General features: G+C 42.1%; 1 protein-coding gene across 4 annotated transcripts in view; it reads left to right on the forward strand.

The window, feature by feature from the left end:
- The first annotated feature begins 2,410 nt into the window (after positions 1 to 2,410).
- The window catches only part of LOC306856647 (engulfment and cell motility protein 2-like), an 83,685-nt gene continuing 62,707 nt past the window's right edge, over positions 2,411 to 23,388 (forward strand). The window contains exons 1-12 of one of the 4 annotated variants that reach the window (XM_079396005.1): positions 2,411 to 2,597; positions 4,211 to 4,302; positions 4,588 to 4,628; positions 5,769 to 5,841; positions 6,164 to 6,214; positions 6,327 to 6,517; positions 7,031 to 7,130; positions 8,662 to 8,813; positions 12,019 to 12,097; positions 12,643 to 12,693; positions 14,018 to 14,140; positions 16,509 to 16,628. In XM_079396005.1, coding sequence (XP_079252131.1) covers positions 4,216 to 4,302; positions 4,588 to 4,628; positions 5,769 to 5,841; positions 6,164 to 6,214; positions 6,327 to 6,517; positions 7,031 to 7,130; positions 8,662 to 8,813; positions 12,019 to 12,097; positions 12,643 to 12,693; positions 14,018 to 14,140; positions 16,509 to 16,628 — 1,068 coding nt within the window. In that variant the 5' untranslated portion in view covers positions 2,411 to 2,597; positions 4,211 to 4,215. The remainder of the gene's footprint in view (positions 2,598 to 4,210; positions 4,303 to 4,587; positions 4,629 to 5,768; positions 5,842 to 6,163; positions 6,215 to 6,326; positions 6,518 to 7,030; positions 7,131 to 8,661; positions 8,814 to 12,018; positions 12,098 to 12,642; positions 12,694 to 14,017; positions 14,141 to 16,508; positions 16,629 to 23,388) is intronic. The other 3 variants (XM_079396006.1, XM_079396008.1, XM_079396007.1) reach the window with 3 other exon arrangements.

Below are 23,388 nucleotides of genomic sequence, written 5' to 3' on the forward strand. Positions count from 1 at the left end.
CTCGCTGGTGCATGATCATAAGGTTACTTGGGTTGCTGTCAGGATAAGCAGTTCAGCTCTTTATCCATTTCAAGATTGCACTACTGAAATGTTGCGTTAGCCAACTAGCACTACTAAAGCTGTGTTCATACCATATTTTAATTGCTGTACTTTCGAAATAACGTGACTTTCTACTTGTCAGACTCTGAATTGTGCATTTCTATGGCACCATCAATGGCTAAGTAGCACCTAAATGAAGCTGTGGTGGTCAGGTGGTACCACTGTCACATGGTCCAAGTTGTGGCTCTCAGAACATTCCCAACTTTAAAGTTGTAATTACGAGTTTTGCAAGCCTTTGTTGATGATAGTGTTGCCATAGAAATGCATAATTCCAAGTCTAAGGACGCGGACAGCTCCGTGTCGAGTGTCACATTATCTTGAAATAATTATGACAGCCTGAATACAACTTGAACCTCTGCAGATGATCCAGAATGTGGAAACATGTCTGGTCCTCAACTAGCCAACATGGACTAAACTCACTCCAGTGGCTTCAGATTTTAGGTTTTGATGCTGACTTGCAGGACTTCCGCTGGAAGAACACCACTTCAATACATTCGTACAAGTATATGAGCCAACTAAGGTCACTGAATGAGTGACACCTTGTTTCTTCCAAAACCTTCACCATCTCTGCTCCCCTCTGGTAGAAAGGCTATAAAAACAATGAAGAAATAGGGGTGACATAAGAGAACAGTTCAGCTGGTCTATGCTAAGACAGCTGCTGAACTGTCATGATGTCATCCTACAAACCCAATGAACCAGACTTCATGCATGTATCTGTGTATGATGGCTACGTATTTTAAATTAAATGTAGGGTACAACGGGGTAAAATGCACCTTTGATATTATTGTCCTCTAGACCACTAGATGGCACAAAAACGTGGCGTAGCACTTTCCAAAACATCCGCTTTTGAAGATGCACGTGTATATTTGTCTGATTTTTGACGCAGTCGCGGCGCAGCAAAGTTGATTCTGAGCTTACCTGATCTAATATTTCATGTTTTTTAAAATGTTGTAGATTTAAGTAGCAAATAAGAACCCCGAAAATGAATGCATACATTTTGAGACAAAGGTCTTCTTAACGATTTTCAGTTTTGTTTAAAATGATTAAGCAACAGTTTTTAAATAACGAAATAATATGTAAAAATGGGGCTAAAAGCGCACAGTAATTAACATGATAATTAATAGATGGCTGACTTTTCCATTTGTTGACATGACATGGTTAGAGTGAGATGGTAAATATCATATATTATATTATGTTGGGTGTCCATATTAGAGATAATCACCATGATTAAAATGAAACCATCATGTTTAAAAACATGATATTAATCATATCATATAATAAAATATAATTTGCTGTTACTACTGTAAATATTCAATTATTGTGGGATCTCCTTCAATGGTTTCAGAATCTTTACTTTTAAAAATGATTGTTTCTGTATTTTAATATATATATATATATTAACATATTTTAATGACAAATAATTATTTTATTTTTCAAAATAAGCAGAAAATAGTACACACTTTGCTAACGTGATTGTTTTGAACAAGTATTAACTTAGACATTATTAAAAAATAATAAAAATAGCTGAAGTATTTGTATCAATACTGTGGGCCTTTTACCCTGTGTGTGGAGTAAAAGGCCCCCCTTGCCACCTCATACGATTTCTAAACAAAACAAACGACTTGTATGATTTATTTTCACACAAAATCTGTTGCTCCATTAATGTTCAATTCAATATATCAATATATTTTTTCTGCAATTATGCACTTAGGTGCAGGGAAAAGCACTTCTTTTCTTAAGGTGTGCCTTTAGCCCCGTTGTCGTACCCTATAAGTTACAGAGTGATTGAAACATGACTCCTCACATGCACCCCAAAATGCCATTTTACCTCCTATAAGAGAGATCTGACGTGTGTGCTAATGATGTCTCCTCTCTGCTGTGGTTTATAACTGATTCTTATTCTTTCACTGATAGACTGGCTTTATCCAGTGATTGAATTACTTTCATCATTAACATGATAGCTGATACTTAATTCTGTGTAGGTCAACATTTGCATTTTTATTTTAATACACTACACTCATTCTTCATATGGCATATTTTTTAATCTCAGCAGTAGTTTATGGTTTTTCGTGTCATCAGTAGCTGAAGTGTCACTATTAACATTAGTGCTGATACTTCCAGTACTTTTACAGCTACTCTACCCACCTGTCTCGAGTTAACCAGTCATAACTAGATCTAGTCCTGGAGTGATGCTGATGCTGCTGCTGCAGTGAATCATAGGGCGGGGCTTGATCGCGTCGGCCACTGCAGCTCGAGTGCTGATTGGCTGGTGCGAGGTGTGGGCGGGATCAGACGGATTAAAGCGATCTCTGATTCTCTGTACTGGATTATATTATTTGGCGCGGATCCCCGATCAGTTTTATAACAGGTGAATGTGCGCATCAGAATGAAGAAGAGTGTGGTGGTGATGAAGAAGAAGATGTGATGGCGTAAACTCCGCCCATCAGCCTCCATCTGAACAGCAGCTCACACCATCGCTGTTTCATCGCTCGTCTTGGGTAAGAACATCGCGCTGATGAAAACGACACATCTCATCATAAACACGATAAACACACTCAGATGCTGCATGACAGCGGTGTCTCGGTTAGATGTGCGCCATTTGCGTGCATTTCAGCAGTCGATTCTGTGCGGATTTCTCAGTTTGACATTTTGTGATTTGCGATGATTGCGGAGTTAAACGCGTGTAATCGCGACCAAAAGCGGTGCAATTTTAATTCGCATTGTATCGACGCCCATTATTAAGTAACGTTCATGTGTGCCAGTGTCATTGTTTGTCGTTTAAACAATCTTTCATCGTTACTTGACATGATCTGGATCTGTGCTGAACTGAACTCATCTACACGACACCTACAGCGCTAAAGATAACATTGCATTGACCTCTACAAGAATAAAACACACTGTACTAGTCAGGTTAGTTAGTTGTCAGGCTAGTTGTGATATTAGAAGCCGTGACATCGATGACAGAAACATGTTTCGTGTTTAGTGACCATGGTAATTTGGTAAAAGAACTCAAATGTTAACTCAAGAATTGAAATACCAAGTGGATGAATTTATGAAGATGCAATTTACAGCTGTTTCGCTAATATCAGTTTATCTCAGATGTTTCTCCTAAAATTCCTCTGTGGTGAATAGTTGAAAACCAATCACAGCAAATGCATGTCTTCGTTTCTGTCATTTAAAGATGCATTCGAATGCTGCTGCTGCTGTCTGACAGTCACTATCAAATCATTGCTGTCTGAGAAACCCTACAAAGACATTCTTTTACTAGAGTCTGACAATTAAACTGGCTTGAGAGGTTCATAAACCATATGCAAACTCATATGCATATTTTCCTTGGCAGTTAAAAGCTAAATGTTTTTCTGTCGGTTAAAACATTAAATCAACATATTGAGTTGAAATACAAGTGCTCTTTCTGTAATTATAATCCTTTTTTTGACACACCTGCAATTAAAAATGATATTGAATTTTGTCAGCTCATGACAAACAGTGTTTAAGTAAAGATAGATAAAGATTCATCTTTGCTGTAAGAAAACACGTCAAAGTCATTGACTTCTGGAGCGAGTGTGTGGCATACTGATACGAGCAGCGTTCACACTGACAGCGATTCACAGCCACAAAGCCACCCGAAGTCATTCAGTTTCTGTGAGACTCGGGGCCCGCTGGAGAAGTGACAGATATGCAAATAAGCAGGGAAGTGATGCATTGACTACCAATGGGATAGCAGAGAGCGACAGCCGAAAGAGATGAGTTTTCAGTTGTTGCTTGAAGATTGACAGGGATCCAGCATTATAGGGGTGGGAAGGTTATTCCACCAGCCAGGAATGGTGAACGAGAATGATCTGGAGAGTGATTTTGAGCCTCTCTGTGATGGTACCACAAGGCGTCGCTCACTAGCAGATCTCAAACTTCTGGAGGGGATGTAGGTTCGTAATAGTGAGTGGAAGTTGGAGGGTGCTGAGCCTGTAGTAGTTCTGTACGCAAGCATCATTGTCTTGAACTGGATGCGAGCTGCCACTGGTAGCCAGTGCAAGGAGATGAAGAGAGGTGTAACATGCGCTCTAAATGTGTGGTTTCTGATATGTGAGCTGATGGCTTGTGTTTTCCCCCTCAGGGCCGATGCCTGCCATGCCGCCTCCGTCAGACATCGTGAAGGTGGCCATCGAGTGGCCCGGTGCAAATGCTCAACTCATTGAATTTGACCAGGTACTGTTTACTAGTGTTACTAACACACATATGCTGTTGAACTGGCGCTTTTGTTTGCCCTGCTGAGATTTTTTCTCCTCTCACAGCACATACTTTCGAAAATGTGTCATGGACAGATACTGATATAGAATAAATGACTGAGAGATTGTGAAACCTGTTTGAAGGACATTTATTTGTGGGAGTTTATAGGTAAAAATAGTAACTGTGATTGCTGTAGCATTTGAGGAGAAACTATGTGCAGTTGGAGATTCACAGGACAGAGTGTGTAATGTGTGTGTGTTTCAGAAGAAGCCGCTGGCGTCCATCATTAGGGAAGTGTGTGATGGGTAAGTCTATCTCTACACTGAATTCACCCTGGCATCCATCTGAACATACAGAGCTCTGAACAACCTGAAGCCAAGACAGATGAGCCGACCTGACCTCAACTCACTCGCTCTCTCTCTTTATAACTCTAGTGTTATTTCACTCATTGTGCACTGTCAGCCTTCATCTTCTGGGACATCACCCTGGGACTAGATTTGCATACTCATGAAATTATTTTGTGTCCCAGTAATATATTATATATACTATATAAATATAAATATTATTTAATATCACCAAATCAACCTAATGGGTTAAATCAGCTAGAAATAGCTCTTTAAGTTAACGTTTTGCAGGTTATCACATTTTAAAGTACGGTTTATATTTTAGTAATGAATACGTTTATAATGCAGTAAATGAATGAAGCTTAATCTCAAGTGATTATTTTCTCTGTTTATTTGTAACTTGACTGTACACAAATCAGATGTACAGATCAGAAATCACAAATCAGAACTTAGCTGACAAATGACAAACGGACTTGTGTGGCACACGTCCTGTTCATCGTAAAGCAGTCCTGCCCTCAGATAGACGTGCGAGTATGTGAAGCGTTCTGTTCATTTTACTTCAGAAATCACAATGATGAGAACCCATTTCCATCACGGAATAAAAGAGGCATTTGTGACTTTTTTCCCCCTTAAAATTATGAGATAAAAAGCAAAATTTTATTTATTTTCTCTGAATTTATATCTTGCAACTCTATTTTTTTGTTTCTTCCACAAACTAAACAATAAAAAAGGTCATTGACATTTCATCTCACAATTCTGTCATTTTTTTGTTTATAGTTAAGCTTATAAATAATTAATATGAGTTTTAAATATAAGTTTTCCAATGATTGTTTATATAAAACTAAATCCCAGCTTTTGAATGTCAATTGTGATGACAATAATATACTTAACATGACTGTAATTTCTTAATGGTTGAATGTGCGTTTAAATAAATCTTCTAACGCTGTCCTATAATGTGTGGTTTAAGACTTTTCACATCTTTAGAGTTGATTTTCTCACAAGGGTGATTGTTATATCATCATTAGAAAGTTGAGCCGTCTGTAGTACTTCAGTCTGTGTGGGTTTTATGGGCTCATGCTGTGAGTGTTATGTTTGTTGTAGATGGTCTCTGTCGGGTTCAGAGCAGTTCGCTCTGCGTTACGCTGACGGGCCACAGCTCTACATCACTGAACAGGTCAGACTCTCACTCACAGAGATCCTCATCTACCGGAGCTCCACTGATACTCGTCTTTAATAACCAGTACAGATTATGCTTATGCTTTAGTGTCTGATTTGCAGAACTGACTTTTGATCATTGTTTATTTTCACATTGGTAACTACAACAATAAAAACATTACACGCTTTCTCAATATTTATATCATATCATATAAATATTATAACTGGGGAAGGTTTTTTTGGCTGTGTTCATGAAGCCAGATATACTGTGTACAGACACACAAAGCTCTAGTGAGGTGTTGCGGTTGTTTGATTGATCTCCATGTGTCTGTGTGTTTCAGAGCCGCGGTGAAATGAAAAACGGCACCATCCTAAGACTGGCCATCTCTCCTGTAAGTCTGACCGCAATCACAAAACCCTCTGCTGGATTGAGATGAAGATCAGCAGTGTAGACTCACTGTAGACCTGATGCTAACCAGCCTAACTGGTGTTTTGTGGTGTTAGATGCGAGCGGCTCGACAGCTGCTGGAGCGCATCCAGTCTCATGGGATTGACGCGCGTCTGGAGGCTCTGAAAGAGCTGGCCAAACTCTCTGCTGACCCCACGTTCGCCACAGAGTTCATCAACATGGAAGGCCTGGCGACGCTGGCACGGCTGGTGGAGAGCGGCACGCAGTACGAGTCCTACACACAGTTGTGAGGGGTTTGCGACTGTCCATATTTGGCTTGATTGAGGCTCAGCTCATACGTAACAGACCAATCACAAAAATACTACAGCACTTGCCTCCTGATGAATATGTACACTACCTACCGTTCACAAGTTTGTGGGCACTAAGAGTGTTTTTCTCTTCTGCTCACCAAAGCTGCATTTAATTGATCAAAAATACAGTTAAAACAGTCATATTGAATTTAAAAATAAGCAATGTGAATTTTTGGTAAAATGTCACTTATTCCTGTAAATCAAAGCTGAATTTTCAGCATCATTACTCCATTACTTGTTTGCATACTGTATCTAATTGAAAAAAATCCTTTCTTTATTGTTAAAAATTTTGCTTGTAGTTATTAGTAACCTTATGTAAAAAGTATCAATTTGGGACCCGTGGCATATGTTGCATACCCTGTTTTGGCAGTGCTGTAATCTGTTGCAGTCTGTGTTTTCAGACGTGTGTTGGGTGCTGCTGCAGAGTGATTTGTCTTTTATGTCTGCAGTTTTGGAGAGATGTTGGCTTTCACTCTCACAGCGTTTCTGGAGCTCATGGATCATGGCATCGTGTCCTGGGATCTGATTTCTGTGTCCTTTATCAAACAGGCAAGTAAAACAAATTTAACATGTATGTCTCTTTCTAAAGCAGCCTTTCTCAACTGCTTTGATTAAAAAAACATTTGACTTTTACTGGAATTCGATCTTGAAAATCTCTGAAAATGGGAAACTGGTCTCATATGTGTTTCTCTTCAGTACATGCATTATTTCAGGATTTAATTGAATACATTCACCCCCGGTTTCACAGACAAGGTTTAAGCCTAGTCTTAGACAAAAATGCAAGTCTGAGCTGTTTCAACTGAAATAAACTTGCACTGACTGATCTTAAAATATATCAGGGCCTTTGTTTTGTCTCAAGATGCACCCCAGTAGTGTTTGTTTCTAGGCATGTTTATAAAAATTACTTAAATGTCCTAATTGAACTATGATCTAATCCTGGCTTAGTCTAAGCCCTGTCTGTGAAACCGGGCCTTAGTGTTTTAATTGAGCTTTTGCATTGGAAAAAGTATTTTCTAGATGATTGTCTGATGCATAATGGGGGTTCATGGATAAGTGCTGCTACTGTATTTAAAGTTCACAATCACTATGTAATTTGAATCTAGTTTAATAAGTCAGTTCAACTAATAATTTGCACATATACTGGCATTCAAATTTGGGGTCAGTACAATAATTTTATAGCCATTAATAATTTTATTCAGCAAGGCTACACTAATTGATCTAATGGGCCAGTAAAGACATTTATGATGTTACAGTTAGATTTATATTTCAAATAAATACGGCCCTTTTGAACTTTCTATTCATCTGTGAATCCTGAAAAATAAAATGTATCACAGTTTCCACAAAAATATTGAGCAGCACAACTGTTATTCAACATTGATAATAATCAGAAATGTTTCTTGAGCAGTAAATCAGCATATTATAATGATTTCTGAAGATTATGTGACTCTGAAGACTGGAGTAATGATGCTGAAAATTCAGCTGCGCATCACAGCAATCAATTTCAAGTAGTGCTGTCAAACGATTAATCGGGAGTGATCGCATCCAAAATAAATGCTTTTGTTTACATAATATAGGTGTGTGTACTGTGCATATTTATTATGTATATATAAATACACACAAATGTATGTATATATTTCTGAAAAAATCTATGTTTATATATTAAATATATTTATATTATATAAATTATATGAATATAAATATATACATTTAAATACATGTAAATATTTGTGTATTTATATATATACATAAATATATACAGTACACACGCATATATTATGTAAACAAACTTTTATTTTGGATGCGATTAATCGATTGATAGCACTGATTTTAAGTTTAACAGATACAGTATTCACATAGAAAACAGCAGTTTTACATTTGAATAATATTTCACTATTTTCAATGTATTTTTGATTAAATAAATTCAAATGTAGTGAGTGACTGAAGAGAAAAAAAAAAAAAAAAACTGACCCCCAAAAGGAAATGAATTTGTTGTCAGTGTTCAGTTAGATTGTCTGGAAGATTGCAGCTGATGTGGTAAATGATGATGTCAGTGATGTGATTGACGTGTGGTGTGTGACAGATCGCGGGATACGTGAACCAGCCCATGGTGGACGTGTCCATTCTGCAGCGCTCACTGGCCATCCTGGAGAGCATGGTGCTGAACAGCCACAGCCTATACCAGCGGGTGGCGCAGGAGACCACTGTGGCGCAGCTCATCGCACACCTGCAAGTGTGAGCACATACACACACGCACACACTCACCACAGCGCAGGTCACGTGCCTCTCTCCTGCACGCACATACACACACACACACTCACGAACTGACAGGTGGACGGGGCCGCGTCTGACTGGACACCTAGAGTGAAACATCACAGGACTGTTAAAGGGGTCATGACATGCAGTTTCAGACTTTCAGATTAGTTTCTCAAAGTTAGTATATATATATCTAATATTGATAAATGACAAAATTCCATCCTCATTTTCACTTTCACGTGGAAAGGACTCCATTTGAAGCGGCTCTTTCAGAAACGGAAGTAAACGACCACTGCTATGATTGGCTAACCTCATCACACCACATCCACGCTCTGTTTTACAGCGTCGTTTGTTTTGATACTTGAGATGGCAAGCACTGTGTGAGCTGTGCCCGAGACAGAAGAAAAACGTCTGCAACAGTTTGCTTTGTAATTGCTTTTGCTTGCTTAATTGCTTAACTTTTAGCATATTATTTTAAAAGTGCTTTTATTACTTCTCATATGTTGGTATGTACTGAATTTATTAGCAGCACTCATACAGTGATACGCTTGGTGTCTTAATGGTGTTAAATGTACTGACCTGCATTGCCTCTGAGGACAAAATGCATGGCACTGCCGTATCTTTAAATTTTGGCATATTGATTACCATTTGTATAACCACAGTTCCACTACAAATACCATGGTTAAACTATGGTTAGTGTAGCAAAATCATGGTTCATTTTCAAAAGGGATACTTCCTGTTTGCTGTTTTGTTTGTAGTCTTTGTAATTTTGATTATCAGGTGGGTCAGAGTTGGGTATAATGTGTTACACAGTAACGTTACTGTATTCTAATGACTTTTTCTGGTAACACAGTAATGTAATGCGTTACATTTTACATTTATGTAATTTGATTAAAGTTACTAAAGTCAATAAAATTACGTTACTTAAGTTACAAATGCAGTGTTAAAAAATAAGTAAAAATGCGCGTCAGTATGCCCTTTAATAAATCACCGGAGAATGCGAGATAAAATGCAGACGAGTCCTACAACGTTTAGATGCAATGAAAGGTATTTCAAAATGTTGCACTCGATTGCACATATATCTTAGTCTGGCATTATAGTTTGGGAAAATTCAACAAGTGAAGGTGTACAAGTTCTTGTCACAACAGCACTAATATAAGTAAAAAATAAATGACAAGTCAGAATTGTCACACTCTGCCCGGGAGCACGGAGACCAGGAGACGAGGAGTTCACAAACACGAGAGTCTTTAATCCAACTGGGAGCATGGGAAGCACAGGAAACACATCACAGGCAGGGAAGACAATTCAACGACCGACAAACATTCATAGAAGGACTGGGGCTTTTAAACATAGGATAATCAGGGAACTAAGGAGACACACCTGGGATCAAATTAACACAATTAAAATGGGGAAACTGGGTCACATGGGGAGCAAAACACACACAAAACAGTCCACAATCCTGACATATCGCCCCCCTCCCGGAAGGTGCGTCCTCGCACCGTAGAAACATCCAAAGTGGAGGGGAGGGTGGGAACTAGGGAGGCGGCTCAGGAGGAGGACGGATACCCGGGAGGGGGCCAGCAGACAGAGACCAAGGCGGTGACGAAGGAGGGAGGAGCCAGGGAAGAGACAGGAGGGACCCGGAGCAGGAGACGCTCAGCTGGACCCAGGCCACAGCCGTGAAGTTGGCCCACGGTGGAGCCGACGGAGGGAGGAGCCATGGAGGAGCGATGGCCGCCGACTCCAGGGGGCCGATCAACGGCGGCGGAGCAGGTGGTGGAGGAGCCCGAGGCGGAGACGGAGAGCCAACGAGCCAGGGGGATGCCGAGGATCCGGGGAGACAGGTTGGAGCTGAGGGCTCTGGCGACCGAGGTGGAGGCGGAGACCCGGAGATCCGCGGCGGAGTCGGAGCGACTGAGGACCAAGGTGGAGCTGGAGGGAGGAAGGAGCCCAACGGAGCCGGTGGGACGGAGCGACGAGGCGCAGACAGAGGAGTCCAGAGGCGATGGCGGGTCGACGCCCGACCAAGGCGGACAATTCAATGACCGACAAACATTCATAGAAGGACTGGGGCTTTTAAACACAGGATAATCAGGGAACTAAGGAGACACACCTGGGATCAAATTAACACAATTAACATGGGGAAACTGGGTCACACGGGGAGCAAAACACACACAAAACAGTCCACAATCCTGAAAAGAATGATATCCTCCGCTGGATTAAGCCATGTCGCATCGCATTCTTTGTTGTTATTGCTTTGTTTTTAAGTTTTGTTGATACTGCGAGCATATACAAATAATACTTATGTAATTTTTCAGTCAATATTAAATTAATTAAAGAACCACGAGTGTCACTTTGCAGTGTATTTTTTTAGGTTTGATCATTTGAAAAGTAAACTTGAAAGTAACTTGACAGTAAAGTAATTAGTAATCTGATTACTTTTTAAATGTAGTAATCAGTAATGTAATAAAATTACAGTTTTAAAGTAGTAATTAGTAATTTGATTACTTTTTTGAGTAATTTACCAAACACCGAGGTGGGTCTTGTTAGATTATTTATATGCATGTATAGCCTTTGTTGCTTTGTCAGTTGTTGTATGTAAAGGTTGCTGTTGATCCTGTTCGCTTTGTTCTTGTTCTCTGTATTCCTGGTTGTCATTTTGTTTCTTTCATTACGTCTCTGTCTGTCTTCATCAGGTCCCTGCACATTAGAGTTTGACGGTCTTACTCAACATTTTTATCCAACAGCAGTATCACTCCTGTGATTGATAAACAGCCAGGAGTTGTTCAGAACATTCCTGCTTAATTACATAAGACAATGACACTTGTTAAGTACTTGATTTCAAATCTGGACATTTCAGAAGGGTAGAAAGCACTCATTCATATTTTAACCTGGGAGTTGTAAAGTAAATTCTTATGGGTAAATAACATTGAACATTGATTCTCTATTTCATGACCCTTTTTAATTATTTTGCTCAAGAGCTCATTACTCAAAACTGCGTAATTGTATTGTACCTTCAACGATGGTGGTGGTGATGCCAGTTGAACGTGGCCCTCTCGTCTCCTGAGGTCGAGCTCCAGTCAGCTGGAGACATGACAGAGTGACATATGGTCTAGAGTCCAGAAGTGTTGGAATTCAAGAGCAAGATACCTCTAACTGTGTGTGTGTACGATCATCCCTGCAGGTCCAATCAGGAGATCCAGACGTATGCCATAGCCCTCATCAACGCCCTGTTCCTCAAAACCCCAGAGGACAGACGCCAGGTGAACACACACACAAACCAACTCACTGGTGCTTGAAAGGTCCAATCACATCAGGAATGACACAAACCTGAGCGATGTGTTCCCAGACCGTCATTCACAAGTGTAACAGATCTAATAACATATAAACGTAACATACATCTGTAGCATTCAGTGAGTCTGTGAGGGATACGTTTATTCATATGTTTACACAATGAACAAAGTACCCAATAGCAGGAATACAAGAGGGCAAAGGAACCACAGGACTAGACAGGAACCATTACTAAACTCCAAAATAAAAGTCATAAGAGCAATAAACAAGAAACACAAACAACACCCAAACCCCATGTTACATACAGTCCATATTTGTTCAAAATTGAGGTTCATTCAGGAATTAAACAATGTGACTTTCTGCATTAATCAATTTGTTGGATGCTCTAAAAACTCTCAATAGTTTGTTGTGTATTTGTTGCTGTGGTTCTGTCTGTGCTGTGTGTTTGTGGTGATAGTCTGGCTCAGACATTCACAGAGCAGTTGATGTGTGTGATCTATGTGTGTGTTTATGGCAGGAGATGGCGAGTACACTGGCTCAGAAACACCTCCGTGGCATCATACTCAATGTAAGTGTAAATCCATACATAATGCCATCAGATTGCCTTTGTTACTGGTATTCTAGACAGAGTTGCTAAATGTTTCTGCTAATGAGGAACTGCAGATTCTGAGCACACAGATGCAAAAGCGATGGTGTAAATCAGCTGTGATTTCACCTGTGATAAATCCAGCAAACAGCATGCATTTTTTCATATTCTGCTAACCCTGTCAAGAAATAGGATTGTTTATTAGTTGATTTATTGTCATTATAGAGATCACGCACCACCACAGACAGACAAATCATAATAGTCTCTATTAATCGCAATGTATATCACAAGTGATGATGATTCATTTGCCTTACACCAATGTCAAAAGTTAAAAGTTGGCCTTTCACACATTTTTGTAATTGTTGCAATTCTTTTGTAAAAGTAAATGAACAGTGCAGTAATTGAAAACGCTTTATTTTACAATATCCTTGTTACATGTTACATGTACTTAATATAGCAGTAACAATAAATAATACATAATTACAAGCAGCTAACACTAATGCTAATCCTAACCCTATAGGAAGCACATGTTGTAAATTCTATACATAATAGTAAAATTACACAGTAACCGACACTTAAAAAAAGTGTAACCAAACTGAGTTGACTAAGTAATGACAACTGTCTATTGAGCCAGATTTACTAAACAGGGCATATTAGTGCGAAAGTGCTATAATCCCATATAAACTTGGATGAAAGTGGAAAGTTCTGATATACTGACAATGAGCAAATTAAAGAACACGGACTCAGATCATTTCCATAATGACCAACACAATCTACCAAGAGCAGCGCTAATTAGCTTGGGGTCGCAACTGAGCAGAGCAGATGATAATCAAGTGCAGGTGGCTGACTAACAATAGTGGTGCAGAATAGGTCAAGACATGCTTTTTTGGGTTTTAAATAATGACACAAATACCAGTAAATTGACCAGTGCAAACCTTAGTAAATCACCTTTCATGATTCATTTAAATGCTCTCATGTAAATGTTATGTGTGATGTGGAAACTCCTGCAAATGCATGCACAGCAAGGTCAGCAGCAAAAATTATGGCCACAGCTTTTCATGGCTAATGTTTCACTGCATGTTTTTTTAGTACATTTTTTTTTTTTTTTTTCATCAATATTCAATAAGCATCTTTTGATGGAATACAGATCAGATCTGTCTTATCCACAGAACGTATGCCAGAACTGATGTGTGTATAGAAATACCAGTTTATAGTTTTGATAATAGCGATATTGAGAGTGTTGTTTTAGGAAACACCTCTGCGAGTAACAGCATTGATGGTCTGTCCTTTTAAACTTGCCTTCTAGCACATCATCCGAGGTAATCGACCAGTCAAAGCTGAAATGGCACATCAGCTGTACGTGCTTCAGGTTTTGACCTTCAACCTTCTGGAGGAACGCATGATGACCAAAATGGACCCAAATGACCAGGCAAGTGATTGACAATTGTTTAAAGTCTGAAAATGTTTGACTTGACATTTAGAGAGGGAACAGAATGTATGGTTCAAGTGAATAAATGTATTTATTGGGTTGACAGTTTAAGTAGTGCAGACCAGAAGAGTTAAGTGTTTGCAGAGTGAAACCTATCTATATCAGTAAATGCAGCCGGCCACATAAAACAAAGATGAAACAAGGACATTTAAACTTTTAGTAGACTAGTCTGGGAGAGCTGGGCACTGTAAGTGGTAAGATTCATACTGTCAAGGGACAACAAACACTGAACTTTATATGCAAACCTGCAATAATTAGGAAGTACAACTCTCCCCAGACTGTATGTAAACCTTGAAAATGTGTAATATAGAGCCCTGCACATGACATGCAGGAAGAAGGTATTAACATATACTATATTGCCAAAAGTATTGGGTTACCTGCTTCTAACAAACAGGTTTGACTACTTTAGTAATTTCTATGAGTATAAATCTTAATGTTTAAGCATATAGTGATATTCTAGGAATGTGCTTCTAATGTTATAGCAACAGTTTGGACAGAACCCTTTTCTATTCTAACATGACAGTGTCTCTGTGTATAAGACACGGTTCAAAAAGACATGATTGATTGAGTCAGTGTGGAAGAACTTGACTGGTCTGCAGAAAGACAAGTCCTGATCCCAGCTGAACTCCTCTGGTGTGACTTTATATGCAGAGCTTGTGCCAAAAACTCATCACCAAACACCAATGACTTGTACATAAGGGTACTGACATTTTAGACACGTCCAAACCTGTTTCAACAGAGATTGAAATACAATTTTTAAATACATGAATTATGTTTCCATTTTTGTTGCCGCAGTTTTGTTAGTGCCTTCTTCTGTTCTAAAGAAGGGGGCGTCCCAACACTTTTGTCCTTATTGTGTCTATACAAGTCATTGGTGTTTGGTGATGAGTTTTGATTCTCACAACAACAATAAAAAAATCTGCAAAACCGTACACTAATTCTCAGCCTTTGACTCAGTTTTTAAATTCCAATAACACTTTTTGCAAAATACAACACAATTCTCTATGTAACACACAAATCTAACAGGAATTAATATTATGGCAAAGCTGTTTGCAAATGTTTGTTTTTGAAATGTGTTTGTGATATTTTGAATGCAGTGCTTCATTTTGCAAGAGATGTGAGGCATTTGCTTTTTGTGTGTGCACTTGAATTTGTGTGTACAATTTTGAAAAAAGAGGCAAAGTTTTGAAAATGTGTGTAAGCAGTTGAAAAAACGGTATCTGCAACAATTGTGAGAGCTTGTGTCTACATGTAATACTAAAAAGTAATATGCTTCTAACTACATGTAAGGCGCTTTCGCACTGCGTAGTTCTAGGAATTTACTTCTAGGAACTAACCAGCAGGGTGGGTACTAGAGAACCAATTTCACCCTGGGCTGTTTTCCTGGTTGCATTTGCACCAGCAGCAGGAACTCTGAAGCAGGAAGGAATGTCAGATAGTGATGTCTTTATTTGCGGCATTTACAAACAAAAACAACAACCGGTAAATGGAGAATGCCACGTTCGGAGCTGTTTTTGATGTTTGTCGTGGGTTTTGTTATAACAGAGATGGAATGTAAACGCACAATTTACGCGATTAAAAGAGCACGAAAATCTGACTAAATCTCTTATGACAACTTGCAGTGTTATCATCGAGGCTGAGAAAAGATCACAACGCTGCAATCAACAGGTAAATGCTGTTATCGCTGTTTTCCATGGTCGTGGAGTAAATGTGTTTACATGGCTTTTTAAAAATAGATAAATAAGTAAATAAAAGTAGCCGGTGTTTCGTATGCGTTTGGCCAATCAGTGTACACTGCGTCACTGATAGTTCCTATAGAACTGTTTTAGACCCTACTCTGAAGCAGGAGCTAATTTAGTTTTCCCAAACAGAGTTCCTAGAACTAAATCCATTCCCAGTTCCTGTGGTGCAAACACGCCAAAAAGCGGGAACCTCCGCCAATTGTTCTAGGAACTATGAAAATGTTTCTCTGGTGAGAAAGCGCCTTACATTTGGAGAGCTGAAGTTCCATCTCCAACATGTTGATGCTGTTTGTGAGTAGTTGTTAGAACTACAATTTTGGGAAATTGTATTGATGGAAATTGACTAACTGACTGACTGTAGAATATCCCTTACATGAAATTTCAGATATATTCATAGCCACTGTTTGACCAGCATACTCATGGCATAAAATGTAAAACATTGCTGAATTGTCTGCAACATTTACCAAGATGCACAGGAAAATTGTCTTCTTTTAACTAATTCAGACAGCTTGAATTATGTGCTTAAAATTATATTCTTGTTATATTCTTACCTCTCTTATATTTAGACACAAAGAGATATCATATTTGAACTCAGAAGAATCGCGTTTGATGGAGACAATGATCCCAGTGGAACAGAAAAGAGGAAAGCCATCTACACTAAAGACTACAAGATGCTGGGCTTCACTGTGAGTGATGGGTGTTTGCTTATGTAATAACCTGTGATTTTTTCAAAATGATTAAATGATGAATCAGTGATAGTGATGTACTGATGTGTGTGATGATGGTTTGATGATGATTAGTGATAGTGATGTGATGATGTGGTGGTTTAATGATGATCAGTGATGGTGATGTGCTGATGCTTGTCCTGTGATGTGATTATATATATGTAGTTCAGTCATGAAACTCTAGATGGCGCAGACTGACGGGTTGTTAACGTAACTGATGGTATTCAGAGAGTTAAACGACTTGCCACAAGCTGATTGGTTCATGCTGCAGATGCAGCCAATGTGTTTATTGCCTTGCATTTACATAGCTGGTTAGCATTCACGTGAAGCATTGCGGATTTTAGAACAGTTAAGTGAATTGGGGATTACCTTATTTGCCCGAAATCTCCAATGCTTTTAATATCTTCTGTGGGCATTCATTTCTACATTAACCGCGAGCGGATCGCTTTCAGATGCGCACATTACTGACACTCTATCCTCCAATTTGATACTGTTAAGTGCTTTGACACAATCTGTATTGTTAAAGGCGCTATATAAATAAAGGTGACTTTGACTTGAGATGCACACCTCACTAGTGGGGTCAGTTTGTAGTGGCGTTTCACAGTTGTTTAAAGTCAAGGTGAACCCTTAACTGTTTTTCATAAACGTCATACTGTCAACAGCCTTACCCATTTAACCATAACAAGTTAATGAGCAACAGAAAATTATCTACCTGCTCATACGTGTACTTGTGCCACATTGCAATGCACTTCAGAAGAGGAAGCGCTCATTCTTAAAGGGGCCACATCTTTATTTCACTGGTTACCTTGGTTCAGTGTTTGAAGAGTTTATTATGAAATTCATGTTTAGTGATAGTTTAAAGATAATTATTCATGAATTTGTTTAAAATATAAAAATACTACTTGTAATAAATAATTTCCAATCAGTAGCCCATGTACAATGTAGCTAATAGTAGGACACGCTTAGACTGGAATTTACTATTTGTGTATTCAGTTGGGTTTATAGCAGTTATAGTACTTTAATTGAGTGTAGAAGCAGTATCATAGAATTCAGATTGTGTTATTATCGAATTGTACGGGACTAATAGATCGGTAGGGGTATTGATACTAGTCCACCACGGGACTCGTGTAAAAAGTGTTATTGTGCGTGATTGAATAGAGACCACATTTAACACTTAAAGAAATAACGGAGCAAACGACTGGGAAAGTGAAAGTAAAGCGGATTAGCGGAAACCAACGTCAACTAGCGGCATACATTCATAATAAAAGTCCTTAATAAAGGTCCTTCCCTATAAAGATACATAGGGAATTTAGAACAGCCGCCCCCAGATTAGCATAGCTAATATGTCTAAAAGTAAATTCCCTAGTCGTTGGGGTCAGTGTCACCTCCATCCGGAAGTGCCGGAAGTCTGACAAGTTTTGGCCACAGGTCGTAAGTATAGGTGATCATTGATCTGTACTTGAGCTGACCTAATGTGTCCGTCAGCTCTGGGGACCAGTTTGACAACTCGACCAACTGGCCATTGGGCTCTGGGAAGCTGCGGGTCGATTATCATGACCACTGTGTTTTCAGTTAGATCTGGCGTTACCCGCTGCCACTTCTGGTGAGTCTGAAGATCTGGGAGGTAATGTCTTGTGAAGTAAGACCAGAAGTGATCAACGATAGTCTGGGAATGACGCCAACGACGCCTGGACAAGGGCTCAGGGGTGTATATCACCTGGGGAAGTGAGGCGTCTCGCCGCCCCATGATTGGGGGTAACCGGATCTAAGTTCGCCACGTCGGATGAAGCGTATCCTAAGGGCTTGCTGTTCAGGATACCTTCTACTTCGATCAGTACAGTCTGCAGGACATCCTCAGGCACAGACTGGCTCCCAATTACTACTCGCAGTGCAGACTTTACTGATCGGATCTCCCTTTCCCATGCGCCTCCGAAGTGGGGTGCGGCGGGAGGATTCATCTTAAAGGTGATCTGGTAGCTAGCCAGCTGCTCCTGCAGTCTGGGCTCCATCTCCTTGAAAGCTTCTCTCAGTTCTGTCTCGGCTCCCCGAAAGTTAGTCCCCTGATCTGAAAAGATCTCAGACGGGGTTCCTCTACGTGCTATGAAGCGTCTTAATGCCAGTAAGAATGCATCGGTGTCGATGCTGTTGAGCAAGTCGAGGTGAACACATCTGCTCGTCAGGCACTTGAAGATGACACCCCATCGTTTCTCCTGGCGACAGCCAATCTTGACCATGAAGGGCCCGAAGCAATCAACTCCGGTGGAGAAGAAGGGGGGTTTATATATTCGCAGACGAGCTGAGGGTAAGTCAGCCATAATAGGTAGAGTCGGCTTAGCTCTCCACTTTTGGCACTCTACGCACTCTCTCTGGTGTCGTTTGATGGCCTGCCTGCCCTTTAGAACCCAGAAATGGCGACGTAGCTCTGCGAAGACCCTATCAGGTCGTGGATGGAGTAGACGCTCGTCAAAGCGCTTTATAATGAGTCTGGTCACCTGATGGTGGGAATCTAGAACCACTGGATGTATCTCGGCTTCGCTGAAGCTATCCAATTGCCGTAGCCTACCTCCCACACGAATCAGGCTAAACTCGGGGTCGAACTCAGGCGCAAGCGTGTTTAGACGGCTGGCTGTGGGCACCTGGTTCCCTGACTTTAAAGCCTTGAACTCCTCTGGGAAGGAATCCTTTTGACATTGGCTCAAGATGAGCGCTTCCGCATGCTTGTAATCTAAGGATTCTTTATTCAGATCTTGGGCGGCCATCCCATAGAGAGACTGGTTGGTCGCATCGACCAAGGCACTCCAAGAAGCGTACTGAGCTGAATCAAGCATGTCTAGATTGCGATGATCTGCAACTAATCCACAGAAGACAGCTTTCCTTGTCTCTGAGGTATCCTCTTGGGCCTCTACAAGGGGTTTGGCTGGCCATCGGTCTGGTGGTTCGCGGAGGAATCCTGGGCCTCGAATCCACATGTCAGAGTTCGCCAGCTCCATGAGCGTCCTCCCTCTGGTAATGTCGTCCGCCGGGTTATTCGAAGAATCAACATACCGCCAAGAGTGGAGCTCGGTCAACTCTTGTATTTCCGCCACCCTCGTCCCGACGAACACCTTGTACCTACAGGACTCGGACTGGATCCAGGTGAGTACTGTAGTCGAGTCGGTCCATAACGTCACTGTCTCTATGGCAATGGTCAATTCCTGTTTGAGGAACTGTGCAAGCTGGGCGCTGGTCAGTGCTGCACACAGCTCGAGGCGTGGCATCGACAGCTGCCGCTTGGGGGCCACCCTAGAGCGAGCCATAACGAAGGCAGTGTGGATCTTACCCTGCTTCTCGGCACGGAGGTAAGCCACTGATCCATAAGCAACCTCCGAAGCATCACCGAAAACATGTAGGCTGAATCTTGATTCCTCCACATCAAAGTCGACAGGAAGATAGCACCTAGGAAGTCGGAGCTTACAGAGACCAGGTAACTCCTTCTCCCACGTATTCCATTTCTCCAGCAGGTCTGCAGGAAGATTCGGATCGTCGCAATCCCTCGGTCTGGTCCAGAGCCTCTGGACAAGAACCTTGGCTCGGGTGGTGAAGGGAATGGAGAACCTTAAGGGATCATATTGCGTTGCTAAGACCTTATAGATATACCTCATGGTCGGGTGATGCTCTGCTAATGCACGATTTCTGTAGCCCAGGCTGTCTTCTAGGCAGTGCCACATTAAGCCAAGAGCCGGCTCCAGCGGGTCCGAATGGTTTTGCTGTAACCACAGTTCGATATTCTCTGAACGGGCCTTAATTGGCAGGTGCTGGACAACGGAGGGGACATTCGTGGCCCACTGCCTGATCTCGAAGCCCCCAGAGGCTAAGAGATGCCTTATCTTGTCGATTAGTTGCTTGGCCTCCTCAACAGTGGGTAGGCTCTGTAGGCAGTTGTCCACGTAGAAGCTTCGCTCTATGGACTGCAACACATCCTCATTCCCGACCGAAATGGCAGCAAACATGCATCTGCAGTGCAAAGGTAGCGCAGCAGGGGCTGCAGGTCATGCCGAAAGGCAAGACTTGCCATTCGTAGATGTCTGATGGGTCCTGGCGGCGCATGCTCCTCCAAATGAACCTCAGAAGGGGTCTGTCCTCGGGTAGGAGTCTCACTTGGTGGAACATACCATGTATATCCCCACTAATGGCGACTGCGTACTGCCGGAACCGGAGGAGGACTCCTAGCAGTGAGGCACCGAGGGTAGGACCTGGTAGCAACTGCTGGTTAAGGGAGACACCTTGGTATGCGAAGGAACAATTGAAAACAAGCCTGTATTTGCCGTTATGCTGCACGAGATGGTGTGGTATGAACCACGACTCCTCGTCTACGTGCTGGCCTTCTGGTAGTACCTTGACAACATACCCTGAATCAAGGAGCTTCTGTATTTCAGCGTCGTACACCTTAGCCCTCTCAGGGTCTCTGCTCAGGCGCTTCTCAGTATTCCTGAGGCTGGACAGAACGGATTCCATCGCCCCCTTCAGCGGTGGAGCGTCTGGAGCACGAAGGAGTGGAGTAGCGTAGCGCCAGACTCCGTCAACGTCTACTCGTCGCGTCCTGGTCTCCAACATGTCTGCAGCCATCTGATCCTGTTTAGACCGAATTATCACTTTCTCGCTGCGAAATGGAAGGGCATCAAGCTGCCAGAGTCGCTCGACATGTTGATAAATGGGGTCTCGTAGTGGTGTAAGAGAAGTGAACAAACACTGTGGGGAGGATACCTGATGTGGGAGCAATCCATCTGGTCCCTGGAGGACCCAACCAAGCTGCGTGCGTACAGCGACGGGTCAGCCCGCTGGTCCCAATCTGATGGGCTCCTTAGGGGTAATCAGAGTCGGATAATCGGACCCGATTAAAATTAGGGGTTGGACCCTATCGAAAGATGGAATGGGGATCCCTCTGAGATGGTGATAACATCGCTGGAGCCTCTTGACGGGGTAGGTTTGCTCAGTTAACGTGAGGAGAGGAGCGGTGAAAACACCCGTAAGACTGTGCTTCTCCTCTGGCCTTGACTGCGGGGAAAGCAGCAGGTCAATTGACTGCCCCTTCAGCTCTGTGATGTCATGTCGGATGGTGCGAAGGGCCATAATCTCCTCCCTTCCCTGAATTCCTAGCTGCTGGACTGCTGCAGGAAGGATGATACTCTGCTGAGCTCCATCGTCCAGGATAGCGTAGGTCGAAACCGACCTCTTGCCTCTCCATAGCAGCACTGGAACTACTTTCAGGTACACACGTCCCGTCAAACTAGGAGAAGTAAGATATGCTCGCTCATGAGATGTTGTCAGCAGCACACTGTTAGGACCATCCTGGGCAATGGAATGCAGGACTCCGAGATGTATGTTACCACAGTCCTTGCAGGGCTGCCTCAACGTACATTCCTCCCATTTATGACTTGTGCGCCCACATTTCTGCGCCCAGCATCTTTTGCCATCCTTTACCCACTTTAGAATCTGATCAGGTAAGCACTCAGTGATTTTGTTACACTGTGACAAGTAATGCTCCTGACTCTTACAGAACAGACACAAACGTTTCAGTCTCCCAGCTGATGACTGAGCATGAGTTGCACTGATACGGACAGACTGCCCTGTGCTAGCTTCTGTGGGCTGATCACTGCCATTATAGACGGCAGTGGATCGAATCTGCGGCTTAGGAACAGGTTGGCGATCCTTCCGTGAGATCTGTACTCTCTCAGTCTGATAGCGCTGCACCATCTTGGTCGATAAACGCTGCGCTTCCGCCTTAAACTTCAACCAGTCAGCAAGATCATGCAGGTTATATGGGTTAAGGCTGTCAGTGTGCAATCGGCCTCGCAACTGTAAGTGCTCTATAAAGCTGTCTCGGTAGTGTTTGGGCAATTTACTGAGTAATCTGTCAACATGCCCCGTACAGGAGAGCTCTCGCCCCCGTGGACCCTCGAGTGACATCAGCATAACAACTAGCAAGTCAACATTGAGTGCAAAACTCTGAAAGGCCTTCGCATCCCCAACTCTGATATCAGGTGAATTCAGCAGGGCTGCGATCTCACTTTGTGCCAGTTGATGCGGCTGGCCATACTGACATTGCAACGCTATCATCGCTGTCATATAGGGCGCAGGATGATGCCGGCAGGCTTGGGCAATCAATCTAGCTTCCTCCAGAACCAACTTCTCCATCAGTACTCTGTACTTATAGTGCTCAGTGAGCTCTGTGTGAGGATTGAGAAGATTATCCAAGCCCATCTTCAGGTCTGTAAACTCCCTCTCGCTGTCGTTCACGAGCTTAGGCAAGGCTGGCATAGGAACTGGTTGTAGTGGGGGTGTAGCAGGCCTAGGCTGGTAAACTGGAAGAGGCGGGGGTGGCTGGTGAACCACTAAAGGGTGATACCAAGGCTGCACAGGAGTGTGAACGGGAGGCCGAACCGGATAATGCCCATCAGTCAATAGTGGAGGGCGATACGGGTCAGACGCAGCAAAGGACTGCCGTGTAGATTGGCTTGGTGCGTGAGCCTGTAACTGATATACAGGGGGCACTAGGGGCCTGTATGTCGTAGTGGTCAAAGGCAGCTGCACTGATGTAACAGTATGTGGCAGTGATGAGATCACCTGACATGCAGGATCTGCTGTGCTAAACAGAGCTGCCTGTTGTCGCGTTACCTGTGGAACAGATAAGGGGGGGAAACACCAAGGTATGGCGAAATAGAACAATGTGCAGCAGGGGTGG

This window comes from Barbus barbus (assembly GCF_936440315.1).
Source record: "Barbus barbus genome assembly, chromosome: 37".
Classification (NCBI taxonomy): domain Eukaryota; kingdom Metazoa; phylum Chordata; class Actinopteri; order Cypriniformes; family Cyprinidae; genus Barbus; species Barbus barbus.